This window comes from Oryzias latipes, chromosome 18, assembly GCF_053564925.1.
Source record: "Oryzias latipes strain Hd-rR chromosome 18, Olatipes_Hd-rR_3.1".
NCBI lineage: Eukaryota > Metazoa > Chordata > Actinopteri > Beloniformes > Adrianichthyidae > Oryzias > Oryzias latipes.
In genome coordinates this window covers 4,406,916-4,430,385 of record NC_136254.1, presented here as the reverse complement: position 1 = coordinate 4,430,385, position 23,470 = coordinate 4,406,916, and the positions used below count along the sequence as shown (strand labels likewise).

The window sequence follows — 23,470 nt, the reverse complement described above, 5'->3', positions numbered from 1 at the left end:
CCCAGTACCGGAAATCCTTCCTACCCAATACAATAACCCTGTACAACAACTCACAATGCAACAGATAACCTTTTCACATTTTTTTCTTCTTCTCTTTTTTGTACATTTCTTTTGCACATCTCTTTACCTGCACTGTTTTGTAAATAGCTTTTTAAATTATACCACATTTTCCTTGTTCTTGTTTTTTATTTTTATTTTATATTATTCTTAGTCTTTTTTTCCCCTGTCAGTTGCTATGGTAACGAACAAATTTCCCACGTGTGGGATCAATAGTATTTCTGATTCTGAAAAGGAGTGTTTATATGTATGTATATATATATATATATATATATATATGGGAGCCGGTTTAGCTCATGCTGGGTTACGGTTCCTTCTGTCCATGGATCCAGGGTTCGACTCCAGGCTACTCCGTATTCCCTTCTGTACTTCTGTGTCAGTCCCAAGTCCGGCTAAATTGAGAGTGTTGCATCAGGAAGGGCATCCAGCATAAAAACATTGCTGTGATAACCATGCGAATCTTCCACAAAAACTGAAGGATGTTTCATTGTGGCGACCCCTGGTGGGAAAAGCCGAAAGAGAAAGAAAAAGAACATATATATATATATTTGCAATTTGGAAGCATGGACATTGACTAAGAAAGACCAAATTCCAAACATATCAAACAAAAATACTGTTAAAAACAACATGTAACAAAAAGTGAGCAGTTTCCTTTAAATCCCCCAGCCAGGGAGATGTCTGATTCAATAGCCCCCTTTAAACAAGTGGAAACTGGCTTTAAATATTTAGGTAAATTTATATCTTCTTCCACTTCTGAAATGAAAAAACGCAACTTTGAATCCCTCCTGGAGAGCATTGTTGGAGACTTTGATTGTTGGTCAGTTTTACCTCTTTCACTGATTGGGCGGGTGAATCTCATCAAAATGACCGTCCTTCCTAAATTCTTGTATCTCTTCCAGCACATCCCTATACTTATTAATAAAGATTTTTTCGACAAACTGGAAAAACGAATTTCTCACTTCCTATGGAGCGGGAAAACACCTAGAGTCCGCAAATCCATATTACAGTCACCTAAGAACAAAGGGGGTCTTGGCCTCCCCAACTTTAGACAATATTACTGGGCAGCAAATATACAGAAGCTCCTATACTGGATGCATGATAATGATACTTCCCTGCCTGTCTGGGTGCAAATGGAGAAGGGATGTGGTCCCTACTCACTCCCCTCAGTCCTTGCCCACAATTTCCATTGACACTATCTCTTGTTAGAGACAATATCATTGTAAAGGAAACAGTATCCATCTGGAGACAATTCAGAAAACATTTTGGTCTGCATGGCCCTTCAATACTATCCCCCCCTACTAAAGAAGTATAATTTCGCTCCCTCCGTCACTGATGCGGTTTTTAAAATTTGGCATAGCAAAGGACTTAAAAAAGTCAAGGACCTATACACCAACAATATCTTCTCAACCTTTGCTAATCTTTCAGCCAGATATAACTTGCCTAATTCACATTTCTTCCGTTTCCTCCAGGCAAGAGATTTCGTGAAGAAACAATTGCAACCGCTGTGAACACTCGCCAGCAAACCCTACCCACACGTTTTGGGCCTGTTCCAAATTAAGACCTTTCTGGACACATGTTTTTAACACTCTCAGCCAGGCATATGGAACAACGCTACTGCCTAATCCAGTGTCCGCTATTTTTGGTTTTGCGGTTGATATGAATCTCTCTGGACCTTGCACATGTGCTCTAGCATTCACTACCTTGTTGGCCAGACGATTGATTCTGCTTAGGTGGAAGCTCTCTGACCCCCCTCACATGACTCTTGGGTAAAAGAGGTGCTATACAACCTGAAACTTAAAAAGCTGATGTTCTCACTTAAAGGATCTCTAAGTAAGTTTAAAGAGACATGGCATCCATTTTTATCACTGGCAGATACACTTACATTACTCCCAGAGGCAAAAACTGACCAACCCCCCCCCCCTCCTTTTTTTCTTCTCATCTTATCTTATCATCAATATCTTACCTTGTCTTTTTGTTCTGTCTTCCGTTCCGATGTAAGCATTTCAATTCAATAATCATACAAATAACTCCCCACCCCCCCTCTCCTTTTTTTTTCTCTTCTTTTTTTGTTGTTGTGTGTGCATGTGTTTTGTATAGGTGCACATAAGTAAAGACTGGATCTCTATTATGTCTTGTGTGTATGTGTATGTGTGCGGAATGTGTGTATGCATGACCTGGATATGGGAATGTTCTGTGTTCGGGGTGGGAGGGATATGGGGAAACAGAGCTGTATAGTCGTTTGAACACGTTTACCTTTTGAAGACATGCTCTGTATGTTAATATGTTCTAAAAACTCAATGAAAAACAGTTGAAATAAAAACTACATGTAACCCTTGTGCGATCCTAGGCACTTTACCATTGGGAGTTGGGTCATCTAGACCCACTAGACAGTGCTCTGAACCTTTTTTCTTCAATGATTTGTGATCTTCACTGGTGTCCATGGATTACATGAAATCCTCTCCACCTTTGTCATGGTAGGGAGAACACGTCAATGGAAGGGTGGGGTCATTTAACATAGCACAAGGGTTAATTGACATATAGGTATGGCTTTGAAATAGTGCCTGTATATTCTGTCAATATTGATGTTTAAACTGTAAATACACACATTTTAAATGACACTTTAAAATGACACTATCTACTTTTCTGCAAAAGAAAAAGTTTGGTAATTTAAAGAAAATGAAGTTTGCATTTTTGTTTTTTTTAAAAGAAGTAACGTTGTTCCAAACTGCATATTAGACTCTTTGAACAAACTAGTTCTTGTGGAAATAACTCAACTTTTTAGTAAGATAAAAATCTATTGTAATATAAACTGAACTTACGGTGTTTTATGACGTGTTTGGAATAACTGATTCAGTTTATAAAGCACCTAGGGGACATCTGATCATGGGATCAAGACGAGTAGAGAAGGAAACTGCAAAGCATGTACGCCGTTATTACCGTTAAAAGTAAGTATTATATTCACGCAAAAACTAGGTGTGGCATATAATATACATAGAGCGCTATGTAGTGGAATACACACACATTTGATAGAGACTGGGTTGATCTTTTCCTTCTAGTAAATGAAATGAAAGACGTCAAATGAAGGAACAGAGATCTTCTTTCACTTTCTTCCTGCAGATGGCACAGAGTAACTCTGCCTTCATTTCCCATCATGCCTTTGTGAATGCTCTCTCCCACTAGCTTACAGTCCCTCACATCCCCAAGCTAACATTAGCAGTGGAACAAAATGTAACTATCCAGCCGTACAGGTTTGAGCCAGATGGCAGCTCAGACAAGGAAAACGGGGACGTCAATGGATCTATTTATCTTCAAGTTGTGGATTTAGAGTTGGAGCGGAGCAGGGAGACTATGGCCCCACCCACAAATCTGAGCTTTTTCAAACCATGGCTTTTTGGCTGCTCCTGATTCATCATGTTTTGAATAAAGAAATAAGCAGTTTTAGTCTTAAATTATTTTATGTCTGTCCTCAGATTTTGTCATCAGAAAATGCCACAAGAACATTTTCAAAACACCGTTTTTATTGGAGTGGGACTTCAAAGTAAAACAGTTGAATTAAGTTGATTTTTTGGATTTATTTCAAGCATTGTAGTCAAAGCAATAAATAATTTACACATATTTATCAAACTCATTACAGAAATGATGAAATGCATATATTAAAAAGACAAACACAACAAACAGTTCAATGATGGCTGAAGATGTTTGCTTATATTTCTGAGTGCTGACTCCATTGACCAATAAAATTTCCAAAAAAGCATGAAAAATCTTTAAAAAGTAACAGGTTTGATTTGTGTGGGATTCTATTAGTGCCACAAATACGTTTTTGTGTTCACTGTCCACGTTTTCGGTTCGTTGTCTCTGTGGTCTACTGTCTACATCTACTGATCAAGTTTTTGAACATTTGTTTATGTATAAATATTACCAAGCAGTATCTTAAAATCCCAATAAAAATGTGTAAAGAATAAGTAAAGAAAATTAAGATTAAAACCACATTTCAAGGCATGTCTTTAGTCACATCGTTGTGAATGAGGAGCTGCAAAAAATACAGTTTGAAAAAGCTTTTAGTTGTGACATAGAAACTACAACATATATCATACTACAACATACTAGCTTCCTGCTCTGCTCCATTCTGATGCATCCACTTACAGATAAATAGATCCATGAACGTCTTTGTTTTCCTCCTCTGAGCTGGAATCTGGATCTAAACTGTACAGCTGGATAGCTCCAATGTTGCTCGCCATTTTTGATGCACAACTAATGTTAGGTTGGGGGTGTGAGGGGCAGTAAGCTAACAGGAGTGCGTGTGAACAAAGGGATGACGGGAAATTAAAGCAGGCTCACTCCACACCAACGTTCCTGCCCACAACTCAGAGGTGAATCTCTGATAAACTCCTGTCGCTTTGCAGAAACTTTGTCCTAAAAATGATCAAGGTTTGTTGATTTTGGCAAAAAAAAACAGCATCATCATAACTGAAAGACCACAGGAAATGTTTCTATAATAGATTAGAAGATGATTGGAGTTGGACTTTAAAGATCACAATATTTTTAAAAAAAGCAGAATAATTTTAAAAAACAACATTATATTTTAGGAATTAGAACAAAAATCCAGAAACCAAAACACAATTCCCAAAAAATGAAAGAAAATAAAACTGAAACATTTTAGGAAGTAAAAGTCATTTCCAGAAATCTAAAGGAAATGTTAAAAAACCAAACAAAAGAAGAAACTAGAAACGGTAGGAAGTGTTGGACATCACTGATTGGACGATGGTGTTTGACGAACATTTCAAGTGAATTGTATTTGTCATAAAGTGATTCTAAATCTGCTTCGTACTGATCCTAAAACTTTCATGTCTCTGAAGAACAGAGACATGAAAACACAAATCTTCAATCCAAAGTTGTCAAATGAAGCAGAAAGAAAACAAAGTTGTAAATGTTCTTCTTTCCACAAACACAATCTTCTCCTTCAGCTTCTTCTCTTGTCGATTCTGTGGAGAACAAACCAGAGAAAGTCTGGGATTGTGACCTCACTGCTTCCATTTGTGTTGCAGCTTCCTTCAGTTCCCATGACAACAACACAAAAACATGTGTGTGAAATTTGAATTCAAAGAAACCAAAAGAAAACAGATTTGACTCCCAAAAGTTTGACATTCATGTTCAAAAATGTCTCCAATCCACATTCTAGAGATTTTCATTTCTCTCTATTTCTGACTACAAACATTTCTCCACAGAATCTGAACAGTTCAAACGTTTAGTTCTAAATGATCCAAAGCAGAGAAATCACTGAAAACAAACATGGTTTTCCGGTTCCGGGTTACACGGCAGGATGCGTGGCGTGCCTCTCTGCGAATACAACTATCTTCAAACTATCTTCAAATTACTTGAAAGGTTGATTTTCCCCAAAAAAGAGAGCTGACCATACCCCGAAGAAACCCCAGGAATACGAAGACCTCCTTAATCGAAAGTGTTACAGAAATCAAATTCTTAGGGGTTTATGATTTTTAATTCTGTCCGATAAAAACTAGGAACCGGATATTGATAAATCATGTAATAAAATGGTTACAGTATAACGGGGTGGGATTATATAAGTTCGCTTCCTTCCACTCCCTTTCAAGCAATATTTATTAATATGTCTAATTAGCCTAAGTTTGATTAGTTACTGTATTAATGTATAACTGATTTTTATATTGCTGTTGTGTATTATTTCTACTTAATTGCTTGAAATAAACCATTTCAAATCAAAAGATTCAAATCAAAATCAACATTTCACTTCTTTCAGGAACTATTTCACTTTGCACAACTCTGCTGTGGATCCCTTAGCCCAACCCACCCACAGTCCAGCATGGAGCGGCTGAGTGAAAGTGGTCTGGACTCTGTGGAGGAGAGTCCTGCTTTCAGAGACGCTGTAGAAGGACAGAACACCTGCTCTGTGATCCAGGTACACTCCTACTCTGGAGGAAACAGGAGCTGAGATGGAGGTTTTTATGCTGTTGTGGACAAATGAGAACCTGTCTGGAAAACAAACTAATGACCAAGATTTATCATTATAACCAAATCCACTTTCTCTTCCAGATCTGCTGATGTTCTTGTATGCGACTGCTACACTAACATATTTTCTTCTCCGCTCCACCTCCCAGTAACAACGTCCAGTCAGACTCTCTCTACTCAGAACCTGAAATGAATCAGTAAATCTGTCTGGATGATCAGAAACAGACTGAGGTTTTTCCATCCCTGTCACCTTTCTGTTCTCCTCTGACAGTAACAGATCTCTGTGTGCTGTGTTTGGATCCAGTGTGATTTGACATGAATATCTGAGGAAGTCAGCTCTGCTCTTTGGTTCTGGTTCTGACAGTAAAACGTCCAGATGAGAGACTGTCAGTGAGATGTTTGTCCATTCCTCTCTCAGAATGTCCTGCAGTTTGTCTCTGAGCTCTGACACAGCTGCTGTCACATCCTCAAAGTATGTCAGAGGACGGACATGGATGCTGGCTGAGGGGGTGGACTCACTGAGTGGTGGCAGTGAGGGGTAGTTGAGCAGAAAGTGGCTGTGATCCTCTGTTAGGCAGAGCTGCTTCAGCTCAGCGTCTCTCCTCTTCAGCTCAGCCATGTCCTGCTCCAGCTCCTCCTGAAGACCTTTGACTCTCCTCACTTCAGTTTGCTGCTGGGATCTGATCTGCTGCTCCACATCACGGCTTCTTTTCTGGAGGAGACGGATCATCTCAGTGAAGATCTTCTCACTGTCCTCCACGCTTTGATCAGCAGAGTGATTGATGGCCTCCACCTCCTGTTGAAGCAGCTTCACCTCTTTCTCTCTGTCCTGGATTCTCTGCTGGATTTGTTGCTGACTCTCCTCCAGCTCTCTCTGCTTCTCAGTCCTTTCTGCTGCAGCTGAGACTGTGTCGTGGCCTCTATGTTCATCCACAGAGCAGAGATAACAGATGCTCTTCTGATCAGTGCGACAGAACATCTTCATCACCTCATCATGACGGGAGCAGATGTTCTCCTGCAGGTTCTTGGAGGGTTCCACCAGCTTGTGTTTCTTCAATGCAGCTGCTTTCAAATGAGGCTGAAGGTGTTCCTCACAGTAAGAGGCCGGACAGCTCAAGCAGGACTTGATGGCTTTCAGTTTTCTTCCAGTGCAGACGTCACAGACCACATCTTCAGGTCCAGCATAGCAGAGACCAGCAGGAGCAGCTTGGAGTCCGGTCTTCTTCAGCTGCTCCACTAAAGCTGCTAACATGACATTTTTCCCCAGAACAGGCCTCTGTGTGAAGGTCTTCCTGCACTGAGGACAGCTGTGGACTTTCTCCTCTGCATCCCACAATCCTTGAAGACACTTCATGCAGTAGCTGTGTCCACAGGGAATAGTCACCGGATCCTTCAGCAGATCCAGACAGATGGAACAGCAGAAGCTTTCTTCATCCAGATCCACTCCTTTCTGCGCCATTTCTCCTCTCAGACACACAGACTGTGAGAGTTTCACTTCCTCAGAAACCAGTTTGACTGTGATCCTCCAATCAGATGGTTTCACTGTGAGTTCAGCCAATCAGCTTCTTTCTTCTCTTCCTGTTGGTGACGCCCATCATGACAGAGGAGGAGCTGCAGAGGAGTCCTGATCTGTTAACCCTTTCAGAGAGAGAAAACTACAGACAACAGATAAAGGGACTCTTTAGGAACAACAACACCCCACCCCCCCAGCATCTGGAGGGGAATCAGTACTCTGACTCCAACAGAACCACCACACAGTCACTTGGGGGTCAGTATTCAGGGGTGTGGTTGTCACTTGGGGGCATGACTTTCATTTTTCAGAGCCGGGGGGCTAACAGGCAGCCCTTGACAGGCAGACCTTGAGCTGCAGGCTCTCTGCCTTTTATCACATTTTCTTTCACAACCATAGCGTGAAAGTCTTACATTTTCTCCAAAATGTTCAGAGCGGCCCTAATGTGTTGTTGTGAGACTTTAGTAAAGAGGATCTAGGAGACAACAGCATGAGGACGGTACGGAGAGAGATGAGGACGTGAAAGAAGCCACTCCATTTGATCCTCTAATGTCAGCAAAGCCGTGCAGATATCGCTGAAATATGTCATCTCCCTGACTGGAACATTGCTGAGCGGGTATCGAGGAGTATGAGTCATTTCCATGGATCAGCCAATGAGCGTTTAGATCCCGCCCACTTTCACTGATTGACAGACAGAGACATTCTCCTGAAAAAGCTCTTCATGAAGTAAATAAGTCATTTTGAAAAACAGCAACATGAAATAAAAACAAATAGAGAAAAAAAAAAAGACCCAAATCTGGCAACCCATTTCATAGCACTACCGTACCAACGTGCGCTCAAAATGTGGTGCAAAAGAATGTTGCCTGCACTTAAATGCCCCCCCACCCCACCCCAACACACCTGAACCAATCTGGCAATCCAAAAAATGACGTTACACCACCCTTAGCAACGATTTGTCAACATCATTGGGTCTGAGCCTGACACTGTGCATTTACGAGCGCATTTTGTTTCAATAAAGTTGGGGAGAAAAAAAAACAAGCGCATTTTGTCACATTGATCAAAGCGACAACAAGAGAACTTCATGCCACAGAGACTTTATCCATCAGGAGCTGAAAAAAGATGAAGCACTTCAACACCAATCACAAGGTAAGTTATTTTAACATTATCCAGTATTTCGGTGCAGCTGCGCAATTTACGTAAAATACTAATCGATTTGAGGTAAAGTTTGCACATAAACGACGAAGTTTGTCGTAATTAATTTCCAATGGAAAACTCGAAAATAATTCTGATACCCAAGTATCTAAGATGAGGTCAGACATGACCTTCCAAAACGGCGGAGAGCAGAGAAAAGTAAATAATAATGATGATGGTATGATGGCTGATAAATGTTTGAACTCACATTATGGTTTTGTTATGCCAACACATATTAGTGCGTTCTGCATTTTCCGGTTTATGTCAGTAAAAAAACTGCTGTTACTCTGTACAGCAGGTCAGGAAGTCTGACTTTTTCAACAATGAATGTGTCTTAAAATCTTGTATTGGCAGGAAATATGGAAAATGAAAACTGCCAAATACAAAAAGGAAATTAAGCTTTTCATTAATAAATGACAAACAAGATAAATGTATTAGTTTTAAAATTATGACAATACAAAATAACAGAGAAGTGTATAAATGCTTATATTTCCATTTATACTCAAATTAGTGTTCACATTTATTATTTATAAACGAGTACATTTATTTGTATTTAGCAGCTTTGGTTTTACATAATGATGATGTTTTTCCACAGTTTCTTCTGCTCTCAAAAAGTATCAAAAAGTGCTGGAGGTGGTGCAGCGTCCACATCCCAAGATGTTCCTGACATCACTGAAGATGTGATTTCAGGTCATTTTAATGGCTTGTAAATTAATTTAAAAAAAAAAACAGTGTCTGCATAACCCCTTTTTTATAAACAGCAACTGAAGAGAATGGAGTCCCAAACTGTTCATATAAATAAATAAATAAATAAATATGACCTTGGGCAAATATACAATCAACCAATAAATCTCTCAAATATATAAAAAAATTACGAAATTGTGAAAAACCTGCACACAGATTTTAAATGAGCCACTATATTATTAGTATTCTGCTATAGTTATGGTATTAGCTTTATCAGTGATTATTGTATAATTATAATTCTTGTTTTCAAGTTCAAATCTACCCAATATGGAAACCAAATCAAACTTATTGTGTCATTATTACTTCACACCCACAGCCACACACCCCCCCCCCACACACACACACACACCTTTCCAACATTCTGCTTCCAGCATCACAGCAACTGTTCTGTAGATTTGATTGGACTGTTTGACTTTTCCCTGTTTGCTGTTGAAGTTCTGTTTCTGATGTTCCAGAGGCTCCAAGAGAGGCGTGTACGGAAGAGGAACCAACTGGATCCAAAATTCCTCCAACCTCAAATCCAATTGGTCCAGCTGAATGACCAACCACACTCTCTGATCCAGTAAGAATGGATTTGGTGCAAAGAGGTCCTTCTCAGACGGATAAAGACTCTGACTTTCCAAACTCCCCCTCATTGAGCTGTTGTGTTCTTTATTTTGAATTGTTCTATTAATATTTGATTTTCTATTAAGTTTTAATAAGTTGGAGTTTTGTGAATTTCATTTGTTGAGTGCCTAATGTAACATTAAAATATATATCTATTTACATTTGTAATTCATGTTTTTTTCTTTTCACTTTTAAAATTGGTTTTCCACCACTAAATGTGCATCCAACATGCAGTCAATATACTGTGTTCAATTCTTCAGCAGCAACAATAATACATTCACAAAATGTATTAATAAAGAAATCTCAGTTATATTATGTTGGTGCTGCTGATAAGTTAGAGGGCCCACAAATTATATTTCGCTTAGGGCCCCCGGAAGACCAGGGGCCGGCCCTGCATCTTTTAACCCAACCCAACAATGTGACATATTCAAAAAGGAGTCCAGCATTGAGTTTACCAGCAGCTCTTTAAAGTCCAAGTCTCACTCACTCAGTGGTTTGAGTTCAGCATCCAGGTTGATAGAGAAGCTGCCGTCTTCCAGCTCAGATCTTACACATGGCTTCTTCTTCTTCTTCTTGTGATTTTATTGGCGGGAGGCACTAACGTGAAGGTGCATTACCGCCACCTACTGTGTTGGAGTGTGGGTCAGAGTGGGGATTACCTAACCAAATTTGACTATTAAAAAAAAAAAAAAACTAAATTCTCCTCAATAACCTAGTTATTTTCAAAAAACCTATAATTGCACCATTTAAATTCTCCTCCCCTCCCAAAAGCTTCTTTAAAGTCATTTGCTCACCCTCTATCATTCGTACCCTACTTTCCAGTTGTCGTCTTTCCTCCCTATACAGTTCACACTGACATAGAACATGCTCCACAGACTCTTCCCCTTTCCCGCACTCACACAAACCAGTTGGATGTTTCCCTATCAGATGCAATGTATTATTTAAACCAGTGTGTCCCATCCTCAACCGTGATATTATGCAGCTATCTCTGGTGTTTACTCTGACATTCATACCTCTCCCTACTCTGTCCTGAATACTAAATAGATGTCTTCCTTTCCTCTCCCTTTCCCATTGTGTCTGCCATTCTTCCATAATACGCCTCCTAATAATTGCCCTAAATTCTGTCCTACCTAATGGAATTTCTATCTCTATTCCCCGTTTCAATGCCCTTTTTGCCAGGAAGTCAGCCATTTCATTTCCCTCCACCCCCCTATGTGCTGGTACCCACATGAATCTAATGTTTATTTTTAAGTTTGCCAACCTGATCAAACTCTCATAAATTTCATATAATATATCTGATCTGCTCTCAGAATAGTATGACTTCAGAGATATCAAAGCTGACAATGAATCTGAACAAATTATACCATCCCCAATTCTGTTCTGTTCTAGCCAGTGTAAACTATATGATATTGCCAACGTTTCAACTGCAAAAACTGAAAGATCCTTTGACGTCTTAACTCCAACAGATTTGTCCAATGTAGGGATACAGAAAGAAAAACCAGTTCTCATTGTTTCTGGGTCTTTAGATCCATCTGTATATATGGGTATAAATGAAGCATGGACTGTGTCTAATCTGTCTGCTGTTATCTCATCCCAGTTTCCCTTCCCTTTTCTATCCTCCATTGTTCTATGGAGATACAAATCCACTTGTGCAGTTGGAAAAATCCAGAAAGGAGTGGTCGGGTACAGAAACGTCTTAACTAGGGTTTTGCCATGAATATTTGCTTTTCTCGCTAACCTAGCTAATTTCCAAGCAGCACTTTCATTTGTCCCATTATCACTTTCCCAACAAGGCTCAATAGCCCTCCTAACCATGTTCTCTACACCTACACAACCCTGTATTTTCACCCAATAGTTAAGCATCAGCTGTTTAATTCTTAGTTTCAATGGTAGTTCCCCCATTTCAACTTGTAATGACACAGCAGGAGTTGACCTCATAGCCCCAGTGCATATTTTCAAAGCCTGATTTTGGATGACTTTTATTTTATGTAATAACGTTTTACACGCTGTATTGTAAACAATAATTCCATAATCTGTGACTGACCTAATCATTGTAATATATATTTGTTTTAAAGCCTGTGAACTAGCTCCCCACCCAGTACCTTTCAAGCATCTCATTATATTTATGACTTTCTTACATCTCCCTACTATACTATCAATGTTCTCTCTCCATTTCAATTTTGTATCCAATATAACACCCAGGTACCTAAAACTATGTACTTGCTCAATTGCTTTTCCATATAACCTTAAGTTCAAAACAGTTCCACGTTTCCTAGTAAAAACCATGCATTTTGTTTTAGTTACTGAAAATTTGAATCCCCAGTCATAAGACCAGTTTTCCACCTCCGTAATGGCGTCTTGTATTTTTCTCTCCACATAACGAATATTCCTTCCCCTCTTCCACAAGGCTCCATCATCTGCAAATAATGCTTTCCCAAATTCACATCCAATTGAATTAAATATATCATTAATCATAATTGAAAACAGCACAGGGCTAATCACACTACCTTGTGGGGTTCCATTATCCACTACGTACCTAGTAGAAAAGGACTTTCCTATCCTGACTTGAACATATCTATCAAACAAAAACCCCTTAATCCAATTATAGATTCTTCCATTAAGTCCCAACGTACCTAATTTTATCAATAAACCCTCTTTCCAGACCATATCATAAGCCTTTTCAATATCAAAGAATACTGCCACCAAATATTCTTTATTTACTTGGGCTTTCCTAATGTCTGCTTCTAGACAGATTACAGGATCCATTGTCCCTCAACCTTTCCTAAAACCATTCTGATATGGGGACAGCAAATTTTTACTTTCCAGGTAATACTGCAATCTCTCATTTATCATTCTTTCCATCACTTTACCAACATGTGATGTGAGTGCTATGGGCCTGTAATTTTCTGGGCAGCTCGGATCTTTCCCAGGTTTTAATATAGGAATAACCACAGCCTCTTTCCAATTGGTCGGCAATTTACCTTCACACCAGACCCTATTATACATGTCCAATAATTTCAATTTCATTTTCCTACCTAAATGTTTTAACATAACATAACTTATACCATCCCTACCGGGTGATGTAATTTTAGATTTATGTAGTGCTAAATCCAATTCAAAGCAGGTAAACGGAGCATCCATGGTTGTCAAATAAGTGTTATCATCAAATTCCTTGTAGTGCCGTTCCCTAATTTCATCTCTCCTCCCTTTCCTATACCCTGACAAATTCTCATTACTTTGACTTCTCACAAAGGTTTTAGCCAACATTTCTGCTTTACCCATATCCGATATCGCCAGGTCATCACCCATTTTCAATACTGGATATTGTAACTCCCTCCTTATACCCTTCATTTTTCTAATGATTCCCCAAACCGTATTAACTGGAGTTGTTTGACCAATTTTATCACAAAAAGCCCTCCAGTACTCCCTTTTCTCCTTTTTAATAGTCCTTCTTGCCTGTGCACAAAGTCTCTTATAATTCAACAGATTTTCATATGTGTGAGTCCGTTTTAAGAGTTTCAAACCCTTATTCCTATTCTTAACTGCTATCTTGCAGTCTTCAGTCCACCATGGAACATTTTTCCTCGTCATAGTTGCTTTACTTCTCGGAATTGTTTTTTGCGCCGCTGAAATTATTAAATTTCGAATTTTCTTTTCAATTTCTTCAGCTGTACTCTCCATACTAATGTTTGAACATTCCTCCTCACACATAAAAGTAAATTCATCCCATTTTGCTTTATGAAAAAGCCATCTTCCTTCCTTTCCATTACATGGTGGTTCTCTATCACCACCAACCCTATAGAACACAGGATAATGGTCACTCCCCATTGTGCTGTTGTGTACATTCCACTCACTACCCCCTGCCAAAACATTTGAAACAAAAGTAAGATCTAGTGCTGACATATTCCCTGTTCGAACATCAATTCTTGTTCCTCTCCCATCATTGAGACACACCAAGTGTAATTCATCCATCAAATCCTCCAATACCTCACCATTAACATCTGTCACCTTCCCCCCCCATACTGTGCTATGTGCATTAAAATCCCCACAAACAATGACATGCCCATTGTCTAGATGAATAATTGATTTAAGAAGACTGAGATCTAACTTTTTGCATGGATTATAGTAATTAACAACGTATATTCTCCCCAAACCAATATAAATTTCAATGCCAATAAATTCTTCTTGTGTTCCTATCTTAATCACCCTGTAATTGAAATTATTTTTTATAAAGGTGGCACAACCACCCCCACCTCCCTCTGCTCTATCACACCGGATTCCCGTATATTGGGAAATTCTAAAATCTAAATTTGGCCTTAACCACGTCTCTTGAATACATATAATATCCGGTTTTTGATCCAAGTCATCTATACACTTTTTCAATTCCTGTCCATTTGCCAATAAGCTCCTTGCATTCCATTGAAGTATAAGAACCATTTACTATCCCACACTTCCCACTTCCTGACTAGACTGGGCACTAAGGTTATTCCGAACCTCTTCCCATGTCAACTCATTGATGTCCAAATGGTTCGCTGCTGCTTTTACAATGATTTGTATTCTTTCTGTTTTTGATTTAGTTTCCATCGTTGCATTTATAACTCCAGCCACAAACGTGACCAGTTTCTTCAAATCTATCAAAACTCTCCCCTCAACATTCCTGCCCTGTATACTGTTTGGCACTTCGTGTATGACTCCTGCCTGTCTATCAGAACTTTTACCAACCATTTTAACTGCATCTGCATATGAGATTCTATGTAGTACTCTGTTTTTTTGAATATGGACTTCTCTCCTCATAACCTCACAGCCTGCATATGCAGCACTATGGTCCCCCCCACAGTTACAACACTTTGGTTTCATCTTGTTTCCACAGGACTCATAGCCATGATCTTCTCCACACCTGGGACACCTCTGCTTGCCTTTACATACAGCAGCAGTGTGTCCAAATCTCTGGCAGTGAAAGCATCTAATGGGTTTAGGAACATATTCCCTCACAGTATAAGACATGTATCCCAGGGACACTCTGTCCGGCAGGCTCCTTCCCATAAATTCCAACAATATTCCCTCAGACTCCCTCCTCACACCATCCCGAAAAACACTTAATCTCCTTGCTTCTCTTATTTCTGCCCCTAGGTTAGCTTTAAATTCCGTAATAGACATTTCCACAGGTATGCCCCAAATCACTCCCCTCCGCCCCTGACCTCCCAATCCTACCTTGCTCAAACTAACAACTTTATGTTTCCCCACTTCTCTCATTTTACAGGCCCTGTCCCTCTGCTCCTCACTTCTACAAACAATCAACAGGTTCCCATCTCTCAGGACTTTAGCAACTTTAATGTCCCCCACTTGATTCTTCAATATAGTCGTCAATTTTATCGGACTCAAAGTACTTAACCCTCGTCCTTCAGAAAATCTCAAAATGACTTTATAGCCATCCCTTCCTTCTTCATCACTGTCAGTTGACATCACTCGTCTTTGTTTTCTAGGATCAGCTCCATCAAAACTATTTCCCCTCTTTTCCCTTCCTGTTTCAATCCCAAAGCTCATCTCCATACTATCCTCACTTTCACATCCCCCGTCATCTCCCCACTCCTTCCCAGTCACAACACAGCTGTGCCTACCCGCCACCGCCTTAGCGTCCATCCTGGATTTAGCCCTGTTTTTTCCACTGTCGCTCACCGATCTCACAGCCGCAGTTTGAGCTCTGTAAACACGGAAGCTTGCCTGAGACCCCCTTACACATGGCAGTGAAGCGCCAAGTGTTTAAAGTGTTCCCAGCTCACGCGCTGATTGCCTTCATGGAGATCAGCTGGTAACGGCGCGCGTGCATCGTCCTCCGTGCTGAGCGCACGCAGGCTGCTGCGCGCTCATGTGAGAGGCGCTGCACGCTCCAGGACACAGCGAGGCTATGGAGAGATATTTCTGCCACCATGTTGCACACAAAACTTTCTAAGTTGCAAATTAAAATGATAAATATTGGCTTTTCAATTATCTTTTAGTTTGCTTTCAATTCTTTTTTTTCTTTCAAAAACTCTTTTTTTCGTTTGCAAAACATTTTTTCGCATGCGTTGTGTTTAATCTCCCTTTTTTTCTATCTTTGATTTCGCTAAATTAAGTTTCAGTTTGAAGTGACACAGCCGCCTAACAAAATAAGACCCATTACATCAGAAAATCTCAACTAATTAAGGAATATAATATGGGAGGTATAAAGACGACTGATTTTTAATCAATGGTTGGAACCTTTAGAATAAAATGGTTAAAAGACTTTCTGGCTAATCCTGACTCAATATGGTTTCATTTTCCCAAAAACATCTTCAATAAAGTTGGTGGATTAGATTTTTTGCTGAGATGTAACTTTAAAATTTCCAAACTTCCTATAAAGATTTCCGAATTTCACAAACAAGTACTTTTCCACTGAAAAATGTTAGTCACAATTTCACCCCTCAGTGCGCCCCCCTGTGGAACAACAGAGTAACTACCACCATCGGGGAGACAATGTTTCATCAGAATTGGTTTGACCACAAGATCATTTTTGTAAGTGATATTCTTGATTCAAATGGAGAAATTCTTCAGTTAAGAGACTCGAAAAGTAAATATGATATTAAATGATCAACCAAGGAATTTCAGAAAACCTGCAGAGAAATTCCAGTTGCTTTAATACATTTAATAAAAAATACAATATGTTCAAATTAAACTACCAAATTTAGTAGTAGGAGAAATACAACTTAGTGAAATGTGATAATTAATGCCTAAACAAATCCTTTTAAGATAAATTATACCATGACTTTAATAGAAAAGTGAAATATAAAATAACTGACACACCTGTCACATCAACTATGGAAATTCATTAAATGGCCAGTGGTCACCAAAATTAAAGAAATACAGTTCAAAATTATAAACAGTAATTACCCATCGGCAGAGACATTGAGAAGTAGATTTGGCTTTGAGGTTGATCCGTGTGATTTCTGTCATGTAGCCCCAGAAACAACCAGACAGCTGTTGTTTTCATGTCCAGTGATCCAAAGATTCAGGCAAGATTTTCATAACTGGCTTAGTCAACAAATGAACAATATACAATTTACAGAGAAAGATATTTTGTTTTCTAACAGTAAGTTACCAAAAGAGACAACAAAATGAGAGAACATCCTCCTGATTTGGGGAAAATATCATATTCATAATTCATTATTCATTATTATTCATATTCACTATTGTTTAATTTTTATCAATAAATGTTGAAATATGAAGAGAAATTTTTTTCATGAGTATTTTTTTTTTAATTTGCACAATTGCTGACGAGTTCTAAAACACAAGACACTGTGAAAATTAACATAAAATTAAAAAATGCTTCTTCTGTTAAATAAACTGAGTCTCCTTTGGTGAGCCGTCATTCTTTTGCTTATTATTGCTGTTCATCTGATATCAAACACTTGTGCAGCATAAAATAATATGTGCTTTAAATCTTTTATTGTTTTGTTTTAACAAACAGATCTTAAAGAAAATCAAACTTTTTTCTAATATTTTGCTCCAGAAGAGTCACAGATCACACACAGGCCTGTAGAATCAGCAGATAAACTTTACAGTTTCAGGAGGTCCTCAGCCATAAATTCACAAATCGGACTTAATAAAAATTAACCAATGCTAAAAAAAAAAAAAGAAAGAAAGTATGAATTATTATTAAAATGTTGTTTTTTTTTTATTCATGAAACGTCTTCATCCAAAAAGACATAATTGAGGGTAAAAAGTGCTGGTTTGGTTTCTGAGCCTCGGTAGAAGACACCATGTTAGATAAATACGGAGATTTGATTGGTTAAAATCTGGACCAATCAGCAGCTGTTTGATGGCGGCTTTGTCACACTTTGTCACATTTGTCAGTCTGGGATTTCCCAGAAGATTTACTGCAACTCAGTGACATTTATTGGTTTAACTGTCAGTCAAAGATCATGAAAGAGACAAAGTCCAGAGTTCTTCATGGTTATCAACAACTATTGTGTTTGAGCAACAACAGTCAGAAGTTCTTTAGAATGAATTTAAGACAGACTCTGGAACTATGAAGAGATATTTCTGCCACTAAAATGAGAAAAAAAGACAGAAAATCCCATCAGATTTCAGGAAGGAGGAGCTAAAAATCTAGATTTGTACTTAAACTTGATAGAATTTCTATTGGATCCTGAAACAATGAAGTCCTGTTTCTATTCAGCTGAACAGCAGCAGGAAGTAGGAAAAATGATGACGGTTCACCACAGTAGACTAAAAGCTGTACTGATAGAAAATGTCATTTCTGACTTGTTGACATTTTTATCAGAGAACATTTGCTGCATCAGGATGATCAGAATATATTGACAACTACTATCCATGGGACCTGTAGGTATTTCACTCCCCATGTAACCAGGGTGACCCGATTCTGAATAAAGGTGTGAGGAGGGGGCAGACACCCTCAGAGTTGTTTGGAGCAGAGGTGCTGAAGGGTTGTCTGTTCCCAGCTCTCCTCACCAGAAATCGTACTCGGCTCTTGGTTTCTGTTTTCTTTTTAATACTGTCTTGTGTTTTCAGAAATAACTTTGACAACATCCTGATCCAACCCAGTTACCCAGCCTCCTGTTGGAGTTACCACACTCTAGGACAGGGGTCCCCAAATCCAGGCCTGGAGGGCCGGTGTCCCACATGTTTTCCAACCAAGCTGCCATTGAAGATCCTTATTGGCTAAACACACCTGATCCAGGTAATCAGCAGCAGATAAGGCGCCCAATACGCCCCCAATCCCCCCGTCTAGCGGCCCAGAGAGGACGCTACACAAAAACCTTTATTAGATTTCTGAAAATGTGAAATAAGATGATTTTATCACATTTCACTCACTGACACCACCTCAGACCAGGTGTAAAGATTTTTTTTCTGAAATAAAGGATTCACAAATCAGAAACTGTGTTTAGTGTAATCTCTACTATCTTAATCCTAATTTAATCCAGGTTTGAGCAGTCCAGGTCCTGTGGTTTCTGAACAGGACCCGGTTCTATGTGGTCTTAGTGTGAAAAATGCAGTGGAATGTTCCTTTAGTGTCCTCACCAATCAGAAGCCAACTTCAGCGTCGTACCAAGATGCACATTGTGGCATTGCCCGCATGAATTTTCAGTGCATCCTAAGCTAAATGTTGAGATGACAGCCCCTAAACCTACTACTATGATGGAATCAACCTGGATGAATGAGAGTCTTCATAGACAGAAGCTAAATGTTGTTGTTGGCACGGATTAGCATTAAAGTACAAAACCCAACATCAGGGAATCATACAGAACATCAGCAGCAATAATCAATGCCATCTTTACAAACTTGTTCAACATCAAGTAAGAAACGTAGCATAAATATATTAAAGATAGAACTTGCTGATAAGAATATAAAGTATTTTAAAATAAATAAAAGAGATCCCTGCTGCTTGTCAAAGCGAGCAAAGAAGAGGTTGAGTGTGTCTGGGAGATGTTTGTCCTGATTGACCTGTGTGGTGGTTCTGTTGGAGTCAGAGTCCTGATTCCTCTCCACATGCTGGAGGGGTCGTTGTTCCTAAAGAGTCCCTCTAACTGTTGTCTGTAGTTTTCTCTCTCTGAAAGGGTTAACAGATCAGGACTCCTCTTCCTCATCTGCAGCTCCTCCTCTGTCATGATGGGCGTCACCAACAGGAAGTGAAGAAAGAAGCTGATTGGCTGAACTCACAGTGAAACCATCTGATGGGAGGATCAGAGTCAAACCGGTTTCTGAGGAAGTGAAACTCTCACAGTCTGTGTGTCTGAGAGGAGAAATGGCGCAGAAAGGAGTGGATCTGGAAGAAGAAAGCTTCTGCTGTTCCATCTGTCTGGATCTGCTGAAGGATCCGGTGACTATTCCCTGTGGACACAGCTACTGCATGAAGTGTCTCCAAGGATTGTGGGATGCAGAGGAGAAAGTCCACAGCTGTCCTCAGTGCAGGAAGACCTTCACACCGAGGCCTGTTCTGGGGAAAAATGTCATGTTAGCAGCTTTAGTGGAGCAGCTGAAGAAGACCGGACTCCAAGCTGCTCCTGCTGGTCTCTGCTATGCTGGACCTGAAGATGTGGTCTGTGACGTCTGCACTGGAAGAAAACTGAAAGCCATCAAGTCCTGCTTGAGCTGTCCGGCCTCTTACTGTGAGGAACACCTTCAGCCTCATTTGAAAGCAGCTGCATTGAAGAAACACAAGCTGGTGGAACCCTCCAAGAACCTGCAGGAGAACATCTGCTCCCGTCATGATGAGGTGATGAAGATGTTCTGTCGCACTGATCAGAAGAGCATCTGTTATCTCTGCTCTGTGGAAGAACATGAGGGACATAAAATAGTCTCAGCTGCAGCAGAAAGGACTGAGAAGCAGAGAGAGCTGGAGGAGAGTCAGCAACAAATCCAGCAGAGAATCCAGGACAGAGAGAAAGAGGTGAAGCTGCTTCAACAGGAGGTGGAGGCCATCAATCACTCTGCTGATCAAAGCGTGGAGGACAGTGAGAAGATCTTCACTGAGATGATCCGTCTCCTCCAGAAAAGAAGCCGTGATGTGGAGCAGCAGATCAGATCCCAGCAGCAAACTGAAGTGAGGCGAGTCAAAGGTCTTCAGGAGGAGCTGGAGCAGGACATGGCTGAGCTGAAGAGGAGAGACGCTGAGCTGAAGCAGCTCTGCCTCACAGAGGATCACAGCCACTTTCTGCTCAACTACCCCTCACTGCCACCACTCAGTGAGTCCACCCCCTCAGCCAGCATCCATGTCCGTCCTCTGACATACTTTGAGGATGTGACAGCAGCTGTGTCAGAGCTCAGAGACAAACTGCAGGACATTCTGAGAGAGGAATGGACAAACATCTCACTGACAGTCTCTCATGTGGACGTTTTACTGTCAGAACCAGGACCAAAGAGCAGATCTGACTTCCTCAGATATTCATGTCAAATCACACTGGATCCAAACACAGCAAACAGAAATCTGTTACTGTCAGAGGAGAACAGAAAGGTGACATTGATGGAAGAACCTCAGTCTGTTTCTGATCATCCAGACAGATTTACTTTTTATTATCAGGTTCTGAGTAGAGAGAGTCTGACTGGACGTTGTTACTGGGAGGTGGAGAGGAGAGGAGACTATGTTTATGTAGCAGTCGCATACAAGAACATCAGCAGATCTGGAGATGAAAGTAGATTTGGTTATAATAATAAATCTTGGTCATTAGTTTGTTCTCCAAGCAGGTTCTCATTTGTCCACAACAGCATAAAAACCTCCATCTCAGCTCCTGTTCCCTCCAGAGTAGGAGTGTACCTGGATCACAGAGCAGGTGTTCTGTCCTTCTACAGCGTCTCTGAAAGCAGGACTCTCCTCCACAGAGTCCAGACCACTTTCACTCAGCCGCTCCATGCTGGACTGTGGTTAGATTGGGTTTCTGGATCCACAGCAGAGTTGTGTAAAGTGAAATAGTTCCTGAAAGAAGTGAAATGTTTGTTTTCAGTGATTTCTCTGCTTTGGATCATTTAGAACTAAACGTTTGAACTGTTCAGATTCTGTGGAGAAATGTTTGTAGTCAGAAATAGAGAGAAATGAAAATCTCTAGAATGTGGATTGGAGACATTTTGGAACATGAATGTCAAAATTTTGGGAGTCAAATCTGTTTTCTTTTGGTTTCTTTGAACTTTGGAATTCCAATGCTTTTGTGTTGTTGTCATGGGAACTGAAGGAAGCTGCAACACAAATGGAGCATTAAACAGAATTTCATTGTAGAAATATAATGACAATAAAAATCTTTCAATCTTTGAAAAGAAGATGTGCTCACTTCGTGCATTTTGCCGCAGGAATTCCCATCAGATTTCAGGAAGGAAGTGCTAAAAATCAGGATTTGTACTTAAACTTGATAGAATTTTTATTGGATCCTGAAACAATGAAGTCCTGTTTCTATTCAGCTTAACAGCAGCAGGAAGTAGGAAAAAGGATGACGGTTCACCACAGTAGACTTAAAGCTGTACTGATAGAAAATGTCATTTTTGCTCTGATGATCTTATGTTGAACAGTTTTATTTTGAAAGGAACTCATAACATCCTTTGTTAAATGTATAAATCATTCATTCATTCATTCATTCATTCATTCATTCATTTTATATTCCATTTTGTCCCTTTCGGGGTCACGGGGCTGCTGGAGCCTATCCCAGCCACTTGTGGGCGAAGGCAGGGGACATCTGGACTGGTCGCCAGCCTGTCACAGGGTAAAATGTCCACAATCACACATCCATTCACTCTCACACTCACACCTATGGACAATTTAGAGTTGCCAATCAACCTATGAAGCAAGTTTTTGGACAGTGGGAGGAAGCCGGAGAGAACCCACGCATACAAGGGGAGAACATGCAAACTCCACACAGAAAGGTCCCCCATTGATGTTGTTTTTCACATCCCCCAGCCGGGACTTGAACCTGAGGCCGTCTTGCTGTGAGGCAAGAGCGCTAACCAAAGCACCAAATCAAGTTATAGTTATTGTTGTTATAGTTCGAAAAAATGCTGTTTTCTCTTTACATTTCATTGTTTGGTGGATACAAATTGTAACACTAACATAAATACAGTACAGACCAAAAGTTTGGACAGACCTTCTCATTCAAAGAGTTTTATTTATTTTCATGACTATGAAAATTGTAGATTCACACCGAAGGCATCAAAACTGTGAATTAACACACGTGGAATTATATACATAACCAAAAAGTGTGAAACAACAGAGAATATGTCATATTCTAGTTCTTCATAATACCCTCCTTTTGCTTTGAATACTGCTTTGCACACTCCTGGCATTCTTTTGGCAAAAAATTATTCATTGGCCCAAATTTCGCTCTTGCCTCACAGCAAGAAGGCCCCCGGTTCAAGTCCCGGCTGGGGGATGTGAAAAACAACATCAATGGGGGACCTTTCTGTGTGGAGTTTGCATGTTCTTCCTGTGCATGCGTGGGTTCTCTCCGGCTTCCTCCCACCGTCCAAAAACATGCTTCATAGGTTAATTGGCAACTCTAAATTGTCCTTAAGTGTGAGAGTGAATGGGTGTGTGATTGTGGACGTTCTACCCTGTGACAGACTGGCGACCCGTCCAGGGTGTCCCCTGCCTTCGCCCACAAGTGGCTGGGATAGGCTCCAGCAGCCCCCAAAAGAGAAAAACGGTTAAGAAAATGAATGAATGGCCCAAATGTTAACTGGTATTTCTTATTAGTGTTGTTTTTAAATGTTAAATAGTCTCAATATGAATTGTAATAACCCCTGTGAGGCATTTCCGTTCTGCTCTATATCTCTGTTGAGATTTTTTTTAATTGTTATTATTAACAAATATTGCACATACAAAATACCAAATATTGACACTCCACACTATGTGCAAAAGACATT

General features: G+C 39.9%; 2 protein-coding genes across 2 annotated transcripts; one reads left to right on the top strand and one right to left on the bottom strand.

The window, feature by feature from the left end:
- Positions 1-2,565: 2,565 nt before the first annotated feature.
- Positions 2,566-7,634, bottom strand: LOC144987330 (tripartite motif-containing protein 16-like). The gene has a single exon (XM_078936674.1). It carries the CDS (start codon positions 7,496-7,498, stop codon positions 5,834-5,836), a length of 1,665 nt encoding a protein of 554 aa, XP_078792800.1. The 5' UTR covers positions 7,499-7,634; the 3' UTR covers positions 2,566-5,833.
- A 12,104-nt stretch (positions 7,635-19,738) lies between these two features.
- On the top strand, positions 19,739-21,877 carry LOC101165262 (tripartite motif-containing protein 16-like). Its single transcript, XM_011487763.4, has one exon. It carries the CDS (start codon positions 19,872-19,874, stop codon positions 21,534-21,536), a length of 1,665 nt encoding a protein of 554 aa, XP_011486065.2. The 5' UTR covers positions 19,739-19,871; the 3' UTR covers positions 21,537-21,877.
- The last annotated feature ends 1,593 nt before the right edge of the window (positions 21,878-23,470 follow it).